The sequence below is a fragment of the Catharus ustulatus genome, chromosome 24 (genome assembly GCF_009819885.2).
Source record: "Catharus ustulatus isolate bCatUst1 chromosome 24, bCatUst1.pri.v2, whole genome shotgun sequence".
Taxonomy (NCBI): domain Eukaryota; kingdom Metazoa; phylum Chordata; class Aves; order Passeriformes; family Turdidae; genus Catharus; species Catharus ustulatus.
This window is the reverse complement of record NC_046244.1, coordinates 796,730-806,711: the sequence shown is the minus strand read 5'-3', so window position 1 is coordinate 806,711 and position 9,982 is coordinate 796,730. Positions and strand designations below refer to the sequence as shown.

Genomic DNA, 9,982 nt, shown 5'->3' with positions numbered 1-9,982 from the left:
GCTGGGAAACAGTCGGTTCGCTGCTCGAAAGCAGAGACTGGAGCCAGGGATGACACCACTGGGATTTCTGCAGCCCAAACCGAGCTGAACAACCTCTCTCCAGCTGGAATTTCCTAGAAAATAACAATACTCGCTGGAAAAGCCCAGGTGTCCTGGCCAAGACTCTGAAACCTTGCTCCTTCCACCGAGGAGAAGCCGGGAGCCCGAGACGCATCCCGAGGGGGAAGAGCAGCTCCCCGGGGAGGGTCTGTGCTGCCCGCGCCTCTCTCCCGGCGTTTTCCAGCGGCCTCCCAGCATCCCGGGCTGCTTCCTGCAGGGATTCCTTCCATGGAAAGTCTGAGCCCCCTCCGAGAGCCGGCGGCGCCTCTCTGCCCTCCGGAGCTGGGGATTAGGTCCGGAAATGAGGCACAGGCAGAGGTAAGAGGTTTCCTGAAGGCTGCGGTTGTTAAACCAGGCTTCCCGAGCCGGGAAAATCCCTCCACGCTCAGAGCCCTCGCAGAGTTTTGCCCGTTCTTGGCCGTTTTCAAAGCAGAAGCACTCGGGAGCCTTTCCCCTTGGAATTTCCGCTGCGCTCCGGGGTGTTTGGCTTGGATGGGTCGGGAGGGTGTTCCCAGCCCCGGGGGGGTAGTAAAGCTCATTTAATTATTGACAGGCAGATCTTGCCCCTGGATGGAGGTGAACAGGGCTGGGGTGAGGATAACGCTGCAGCTGGGGTCTGGCAGAAGCTCGGTGGGAGCAGCTGAAGCGGTTTTGGGGTCCCTTGGGTGGTTTTATCCATCCTTCAGCCTGGAAAAACAGAGGAAGTGGGAGCACCTTCCAGCCCCGTCAGCCTCTCATCCTCCTCTGAAAATCCGTTTTTTTGTGCTGCGCTTTGCAGCTCTCAGATCTTGTCCCGGTGCTCTGCTCTCAGCACAACCCAGCGTGGGCTGCGCGGAATCCAATCTCACGGGAGAAAATCTGCTCTGCTCACCCCCATTCCCATCTCCAGAGACCTTCTCCCTCCATCCCAGCGCCCTCCCTCTGCTCCTTTCCTAGGTTTTCACCCCAAATCTGCAGGATCCACCCCCCAGCTCTGCTCTGTGTCCGTGCCGAGCTCGGGGGGTTTTGGGATCATCCCGATCCCGCCGGGATCCTCCGGAACGCGGCAGGAGCAGGGAAAGGGGCCCCGCTCCGGCCCCGGGGCTGCAGAGCCTCCGGCAGCCCCGGTCCGGGTGGGAAAAGCGGGATTTGGGGGATTTGGGTCCTTTTCCCCTCTCCGTCCCGGGATAAACTCCCTGCGGGGCTGAAACATCCTCGCTGCTGGGGGGAGGTCGATCTGATCCACGCCTGGATGGGGAGGCTGTGATCCCAGGATCCTAGATTTAGGGGGTAAAGTGCTTTTTCTCCAAGTGCTGACAGAATTCTTTTTTTTTTCTGAGGTGCCACAAAAATCCCTTGAGCTGTTCCTTTCATCCCTCCCTCCCTGCAGCCCCGCTCCGCGCAGGATCCTCCCCACTCCCCGCTTTTCCATGGATTCAAAACTCATCCCACAGGGAAAAAAAAAAAAAAAACACGAAAACAATGCACCCCGTCCCCGGTGGGCCTGGCAGGGGTGCGTTCTCCCTAGTGATTTTTTGTGGTTATTTGTGGTTTCTCCCGGCTTTCCCCCTCCCAGGCAGCGCGGGAGGAGGAAGGGGCCGGCTCAGGTGTGGCTTTAGGACCCAGCGGATCCCCCGTGCTGGAGGTAGGAGGTTTTTCGGGTTTATTGTTTTTTTTTTTACTCTCATTTCAAGAGTTTTGGGGAAGCAGAGAGAGGAGACACAGGCGGTGGGCGAGGGCAGAGCCGGCACTCACTGGTAAGGAGCAGGCAAGGGAAACCCCCCCTAGTTCCCAGGAATTCCGGGACTCCCCCTCCCCAGCAGCAAAAGGGGCTGAACCCCCATTTTGGGGACTTGGTGAAATCACCTTGAAAACTCCATCGGTCGGGAGCTTGGAAAAATTGTTTTCAACTTTTTAACTTCACAAAGTCAAACCCCCTTGATTTTTGGGGTGCTGGAGGAACGGCAACCGGGGGGGGGGGGGGGGGAAGGGCCATTCTTTGAGGCCTGACAGTTGTTGGAGATTTTTAACCACTTCCAAAAAGTCTAAAAATACCCCAAAACCTGGAGGAAACCGTGGGTTTATTGGTTCGTTTTTGTGGGGGTTTTTTTGTTTTGGTTTGGTTTGTTGGGGTTTTTTTCTTTTCCGTCCTGGAAAGAGATCGTAGAAAAGGGATCTTTTATTCTGATTTATTTTTTGGGACGGGCCCCCGAGAAAAAGGTGATGTGTGAAAATGGGGATGGGGGCACCGAATTCTTTACTTCTGGTCAGGCGCCACAAAAATTGGAATCCTTTAATATTCCCTTTGTTCTCCCACTCCCTGGCAACGAGAGAGCTCAAAAAAAAAAAAAAAAAAAGAAAAAAGAAAGAAAAAAGAAAAGAAAATAAAAGAAAGAAAAATAGGGGGAAAAAAGCTGGGGGAGGGGGGAAAGGCTGGGGGAAGAAGGTGGGGTTTAGCAGAATGAAAGGGACTGTGGTGTTCTTTCTGCGGGGTTGATTGTTCCCAGATGTGCAGTTGCAAAAACATCTGGCGCGGTCGGAGCCGCCGGACCCCTGCACGGAGGGAGCGGAGCCTGGGGAAGGGAAGGGGGGAACCACGGGGCCCTCCCGGCGGGGACCGGCCCGAGCGGGGGAGATGGGGGGGGACGGGGATGGAGGCGGCTTCATCACCTCCTCGGTCGCCTTGGGTGAAGGGGGGACATCGTGGGCACATCGTGGGGACGTCGGCGTCGCTCCGGAGTCTCCATCGGGAGCAGCCGCTGGCGCCGCTGTTGGGGCAGACGTGACCCGACTGTCCCCGTGCTGCGGCCAAACCCTGCGAGCTCCGGCCAAGACTTGGGGGAAATTCAGGGAACTGGAGCTCAGGAGAAGCTGTGCAGGCTGGAAACGGGACTGGTAGGGGAGGGCACTGCAGAACTGGGTCCTTGGGAGGGCAGGAGGATGGTGGGGGATGAGGGGATGGCTCCGGAGGTGGTGTCCATCTGTCCATCCATCCTTCATCCATCATCCATCCATCCATCCATCATCTATCATCCATCATCCATCCATCCATCCATCCATCATCCAGCCATCCATCCATCATCCATCCATCCATCATCCATCCATCCATCCATCCATCCATCCATCATCCATCCATCCATCCATCCATCATCCATCATCCATCATCCATCCATCCATCTGTCATCCAGCCATCCATCCATCATCCATCATCCATCCATCCATCATCCATCATCCATCCATCCATCCATCCATCCATCCATCCATCCATCCATCATCCATCCATCAATCCATCCATCCATCCATCCATCATCCATCCATCCATCCATCATCCATCATCCATCCATCCATCATACATCCATCATCCATCCATCCATCCATCCATCATCCATCCATCCATCCATCCATCCACCAATCCATCCATCCATCCATCCATCCATCCATCATCCATCATCCATCCATCCATCCGCCATCCATCCATCCATCCATCCATCCATCCATCCATCCATCATCCATCCATCCATCCTTCCATCCATCCATCCATCCATCCATCCACCCATCCATCCCTGCTGGGATCTGAATGCTGAATTTGGATTATTTGGATCCTCAGAACTCCAGCATGGCATCCCACAGGATCCCAGCACTGGCAAAGCCAGCAGAGCTTGGGGTGGGCACCCCCTGCCCCTCCAGCCCCCCAGACCCCCAGTGCTATCCCAGATCCAAGGTCTGTCCCAGATCCTCAGGAGGCGCTGCTGATCCCGCTCATCCCCCATCCCTTTTATCCTGGGACATTTCCAGCCTGGCTCAGTGCGTGTCCGTGGCCTCCTGGGGGCAGGTGGGGGGCAGGCAGGACATGTTTCACGCAGGGACAACCAGGGCTGAGACTGACTTCATGGATTCCCAAATCTGGGAATGGTCTGGAGTCAACATCCCCAGAGGCTCCAGTCCTGGGAATGGGGAGATTCCTGTGGGATGAGCTGTGGTGGGGAAGGGGCTTTGGTGGGGCTGCAGGAGGTGGTTCCTGAGGGTGCTGTGATGGTGGTGGAGAGGATGAGGTGGCCAGAAGGATTTTGGGGACAGATGGACGGAATTGGTGCAGGACAAGGTCCCCAAGGGTGCCTTTAGTGACTTTGGTGGCTGGAAAAGGTCACTTCAGTGACGGAGCAGGATGGGATCCCCGGAAGGTGGAGGATGGGATCCCTGGAAGATGGAGGAAGGGATCCCTAGAAGGTACAGGGTGGGATCCCCAGAAGGTACAGGATGGGATCCCCAGAAGGTGCAGGATGGGATTCCCGGAAGGTGCAGATGGGATCCCTGGAGGATCCCACACTCTGGAGCTGGAAGGGATCCCTGGAAGGTGCAGGATGGGATCCCTGGAGGATCCCACACTCTGGAGCTGGATGGGATCCCTGGAAGGTGCAGGATGGGATCCCTGGAAGGTGCAGGATGGGATCCCTGGAGGATCCCACACTCCAGGGCCGCGGCAGCCGGTCTCCCTGACCCTTCCCGAGTGTTGTGGGGCTGGAACCGAGTTCCCCCCAAGGTCTGGGCTGGGAAGCTCTCCTAGCACAGGGAGGTTGATGTTCCCACTCCACTGGGATGAGATTTCAGAGGGCTCCTTCCCTTGGATTTCAGAGGAGTTTTGGGGGAGAATTTCTCTTTTTGCCACCGATTTTCCCCCTGAAGCTGGCAGGAGATGGGGGAAGGGCGTCCGGCATTCCTGGGCTCCCGGCCTTGGCCCCTCTTCCCACCGGGAACAGCAGGCTTGGAAAACGCCGGGAAGCCACCAAACCCCACAGGATTCTTCTCAAAATCCGAGATTTTCTCCTCAAATCCCCACGTTCCTTTAGATTTACGGGACAGCCGAGCAAATGCAACATCCTCTTAAAAAAAATCTCTTTCCCAAGGGATTGGAAACGTCGGGAAAGGAGCCCCAAAATTCCACTCCGAGGGGTGCAGCCCTCTCCTCCCACAGCCCAGGAGTGATCCCAGACCCCGGGAGTGATCCTGACATCCGGGAATGATCCCGGGACTGATCCCCCATCCCGGCTCTGCCCGCGGGATATTCCAGGGCTTGGTCCTTGCAAATCCCCTGGGAACGGGCGGGAAGACTTTATGGGAAAATTCCTTGATTTCTGAGGGGGAGGATTTTTTGGAGCCAGCTCCCGAGGGCACCTCGGGGGCGGGGGCGGCGTCCCTGAGTGTCGCCTCCCTCTGAATTCCGTCTGCTCCACATCCAGACTCCTCCGGCTGCATCCCGGCCGCGCTCCCGGCTCGGCATTCCGGCAGGATGAGAGCGGCGGAGCTCCTGGTGCTGTGTCTGCCAGGTGAGTGTCCCCGGCCCAACCTGCATTTCTCAGCTCCGTTCTTACCGGCTTTCCTCGTTTTTAAACCCCGAGGCACATCTGGAGGGTCCAAACTCTCAGTTTTAGTGTCCAAACCCCGTTTTTAAAGACAAAATCCTAATTTTTTCTGTGTGTCTCCAAACCTCATTTTTGCTTCCCAAAACTTAATTTTAATGTTCCAAACCCTATTTTTTAGGTCCCAAACCCTCATTTTTATGTCCCAAAATGTCATTTTTACATCCCTACATCTAAATTTTAGGTCCCAAATCTTCACTTTTAGAGCCCAAAGCTCTGATTCTGTGGTTGAAAGCCTCATTTTTTTTTATGCTACAAACCTTATTTCTAAGTCCCAAATGCCCTTTTTGAGGTCTAAAAGTTCATCTTAATGCCCAAAAGCTCATTTTTAAGGCCCAAAGTTCAGTTTTGAAAGTCCAAAGCCTCTGATTTAGTGGCCAAAGTTTTGTTTATGGACCCAAATACTCAATTTTTGGGCCCAAAGCCTCCAAAAAATAAATTTTTAGGGTGCAAAATGTTAATTTTCAGTACCAAAGCATCGTTTGAGGGATGATCTGGAGGTGCCACAACTCACAGTGATTTTCAGGTGGCTGCACCATCACTGTTACTCCCCAAAAATCCAATTTTGGGCTCATCTTCAGACTTTGAGCTGGGGCCACGAGGCACCGAGCGAGTCCCTCCTGCCCTGGGGACACCGAGGTGGCACAAAACGGGACAAAATCCAGGAAAATGACGTTTATAACCCCCCGGGAGGGGGCTGGCAGAGGCAGGATGGAAACGAGCAGGGAGGGGACACAGCCAGAGCCAGGAAATTGTGGGTGAAACCGGCTCCACACAAAAGCTGGAGGACACATGGAAAACGTTACGGGGGTGAGGGAAGGGGGGCAGGAGCCTCAAATCCCGTCCCGGCAGCATTCTCGGCACAGGGATGCTCCTGTCTCTGGGACACAGAGGGATGGAGCGTGTGCTGACCCCCCCTCCCAGGAATTCTGATCCCTTCAACTCTTCCATGCTGGATTTGGAGCCCTTTTCCCCTGGATCCACTCAGGATGAGCCCCGAGGGGATCCAGGGGCTTGGGGGTCAACGAGGCCATGGGATCACTTCTGGGATCACTTCTGGGATCACTTCTGGGATCTCCTCTGGGATCTCCTCTGGGGTCACCTCTGGGATCTCCTCTGGGGTCACCTCTGGGAGCAACTGGATGCTGCAGGGATTCCCCAGCTGAGGCTGATCCTGCATCCATGAGCATCTCAAATCCTTCTGCTGCTCTGCTGAGGCCGTGTGGCCCTGGGGACAGAGGAGTGGGACTGGGGATGGGGGAAGCAGGGAATCCCAAATCCCGGGTTTGGGGTGTCCGTGGGAATCCTGGTCTGGGGTGTCTGTGGGAATCTCGGTTTGGGGTGTCTGTGGGAATCCTGAACCCTGGTTTGGGGTGTCCCTGCCCCCGCCAATGCCCTCCCATGCCCCGCAGCGCTCCTGGTGCAGGGACAGTTCAGCAGGTTCGAGGGCATCACCTATCCCGAGCCAGCCCAGTACTCCCAGTACGACCAGCAGGCAGGTGAGCCTCATCCCCGGGCTGGGCCAGCCCTCGCCCACCTCTCTCCTGCCTCCTTCCCTTCCTTGGACAAACACCCAGCACTCGGATCCCTCTTTGTGCTCCATCCTCTTCCTCCTGCCCTCAGAATTCCCAACCTTCCCATCTGCTCCCTCTGCTCTCACTGACAAGTCCTTATTGAACCTTTATCCAGTTATTTATTAAACTTCCATCCAATTCATTAAACCTTTATCTAATTATTTACTAAACAACTATCCAATTATTTATTAAACCTTTATCCAGTTATTTATTAAACCTTCATCTAAGTCTTTATTAAATCTTCATCCAATTCTGTATTAAACCTTTATCCAATTATTTTTTTAACCTTTACTCATTCTAAATCCCCACCTGGCCCAGGTTCATCCCTGGAGTGGCTGGAGGGAGTTTTCCTGACCCCTTCCCAGAATTCCAGGGATCCCATTTCCTACTTCTGACCCCCACAGGATGAGTTTTCTCCCTAAACTCTCCCTCAGCCTGTTTCTGTTTTATCCCCAGAAATTCAGGATTACTACGACTACCATGGTGAGTGTTTCCCTGGGGGCTGCTGGGGGGGATCAGAATTTTGGAGTGTCCCTGTACTGGGTCTCTCCTTGCAGATGTCACCCCCCGAGCCCCAGAGGAGCAGTTCCGGTACCAATCCCAGCAGCAATCCCAGCAGGAAACCGTGCCGGCCCCGACCCCAGGTGGGTGACAGCCCCTGGGGTGGGTGACAGCCCCCGGGGTGGGTGACAGCCCTGCAGGGTGAGTGACAGCCCCATAGGATGGGTGAAAGCCCCTCAGGATGGATGACAGCTCTGCAGGGTGGGTGACAGCCCCACAGGATGGGTGACAGCCCTGCAGGGTGGATGACAGCCCCTCAGGATGGATGACAATCCCCAACGTGGGTGACAGCCCCATGGGATGGGTGACAGCCTCTGGGGTGGGTGACAACCCCATGGGATGGGTGACAGCCCCCGGGGTGGGTGACAACCCCATGGGATGGGTGACAGCCCCCGGGGTGGATGACAGCCCCTGGAGTGGGTGACAGCCCCATGGGATAGGTGACAGCCCCGGGGTGGGTGACAGCCCCCAGACCCCCAGTCCCAGGGCTGGGCTCTCAGTCCCTTCCCTGCACCCCCCAGCCCCTCTGTGCTCCCCCGGAGCTGCCGCTGGGTCCCAGGGACGCTCCAGCCCCAAAATCCAGGGGAGGGGCAGGGAGAGGCTTCTGCGGCATCCTGAAATTCCCTTCCCTGTCCCCTGTCCCCCCCGATCCCCTGTCCTCCTGTCCTCCTGTCCTCAGCTGCGCTGCCCGAGACGGAGCCCACGGAGCCGGGGCCGCTCGGTGAGTGACGATTCCATTCCCCGATCCCCGCCCTGGGGCCGGGCTGTGCCCCGTGGGGGTGACAGCCGGGCCGGGGGAGGCTCTGGCTGAGGAATTCCAGGGAATTCCCGTTTTCCCAGACTGCAGGGAGGAGCAGTACCCTTGCACCCGGCTGTACTCCGTGCACAAGCCCTGCAAGCAGTGCCTGAACGAGATCTGCTTCTATAGGTGCGTGAGGGAGGGGAAACGTTCCCTGATCCCTCTGGAGGTTTGGGGAACCCCTCTGCTTTACATCCCCATCCTTTCTATTCCCCAAAAATTCCAGCCTCCGCCGGGTGTACGTCATCAACAAGGAGATCTGCGTCCGCACCGTGTGCGCCCACGAAGAGCTGCTGCGAGGTGAGAGGGGGCACCCCGAAAATCGGGATCATCCCCATCCAAATCACCCCTTTTCCCGTAATTTTGGGGAGAGAAAATCCCGCTGGACCAAAGGTCCAGAGACCCCCGGGACAGAGCGGGATCACGCTTTGGGGTGGGGTTGCGCTGGGGGGCTTCCCTCGCTGCTCTCCCGGAGTTTTCCCGATATCCAGGGACAATCCCTCGCTCCCCGCAGCCGACCTGTGCCGGGACAAGTTCTCCAAGTGCGGGGTGATGGCCACGAGCGGGCTGTGCCAGACCGTGGGCGCGTCCTGCGCCCGCAGCTGCGGCGGCTGCTGAGCCCCGGGGCTGCTCCGGGACCCCGGGACGGCTCCGGGCCCCCGGCCCCGTGCCCTGGAGATCCTGTGCATGAACAAGCAGCTCCCCGAAATCGCGGGATTTCTCCTTTTTTTGTGCACATAATGATTAAAACAGGGGGGGTATTATTTTTGTGCCTTTCTCTGTTCTGTGGTGGAGGGGGAGCCCCGGTCCCTGCGCGGGAGAGGCCCTGCAGCTCCCAGCTCCTTCCTCTGGGATTATTCCCAATTTTGGGGCTCCCAACTCCTTCCTCTGGGATTATTCCCAATTTTGGGGCTCCCGGCTCCTCCCTCTGGCATTATTCCCAATCTGGGAGGAGTTTCTGGCGATTTGAACGATTCCCAGCTCTGCACAAGGGGGGTACGATGGTTTGCGGGGGGGGTTAGGAGGGGTTGGGGTGTGAAATGCTCGATTTTGGGGCATGTGGGGGCTCAGTGTGGGGTGGTCCCTATGGGAAGAAGCGCAGTGTGAAAACGCTTGGGTAAGGTCTGGGTCACTTACAGACAATAAAGGGGTTTGGGGCGGGTTTGGGGCCAGCACTGCCGTGCTGCCTGATTCCCCTATGGAAGGGGGAAGGTTTGGGACCTCGCAGTGTTTAGTCCTCTATAGAAGGGTTGTGGGGGGTCTCACAGCGTTTATAGGGTCCCCTATAGAAAGGGGAGGGATTGGGGCATGTGGAGGAAGCAGGGTGGGGTGTAGGGGTTGGGGATTTTCTGCAGCTCTGTAGGAAATTGCGTAGGGCAGCTCTAGGATATAGGGGCAGCTCAGATATAGGGGCAGCTCTGGAATATAGGGGCAGCTCAGATATAGGGGCAGCTCTGGGATATAAGATGTACCTCTTGTCTGTAGTGTGTGTCTCATATACAGTGGGTGTGTCCTGTCTATAGGGTGCAGATTTAGCCTGCAGCCTTTCTCTT

General features: G+C 56.6%; 1 protein-coding gene across 1 annotated transcript; it reads left to right on the top strand.

Moving 5' to 3' along the window:
- The first annotated feature begins 406 nt into the window (after positions 1–406).
- MFAP2 (microfibril associated protein 2) lies at positions 407–9,193 on the top strand. Its single transcript, XM_042779954.1, has 10 exons — positions 407–417; positions 1,655–1,723; positions 5,316–5,402; positions 6,908–6,994; positions 7,526–7,552; positions 7,627–7,713; positions 8,310–8,351; positions 8,471–8,558; positions 8,656–8,729; positions 8,944–9,193. Exons 3-10 carry the CDS (start codon positions 5,366–5,368, stop codon positions 9,045–9,047), a joined length of 546 nt encoding a protein of 181 aa, XP_042635888.1. The 5' UTR covers positions 407–417; positions 1,655–1,723; positions 5,316–5,365; the 3' UTR covers positions 9,048–9,193.
- Positions 9,194–9,982: the final 789 nt, after the last annotated feature.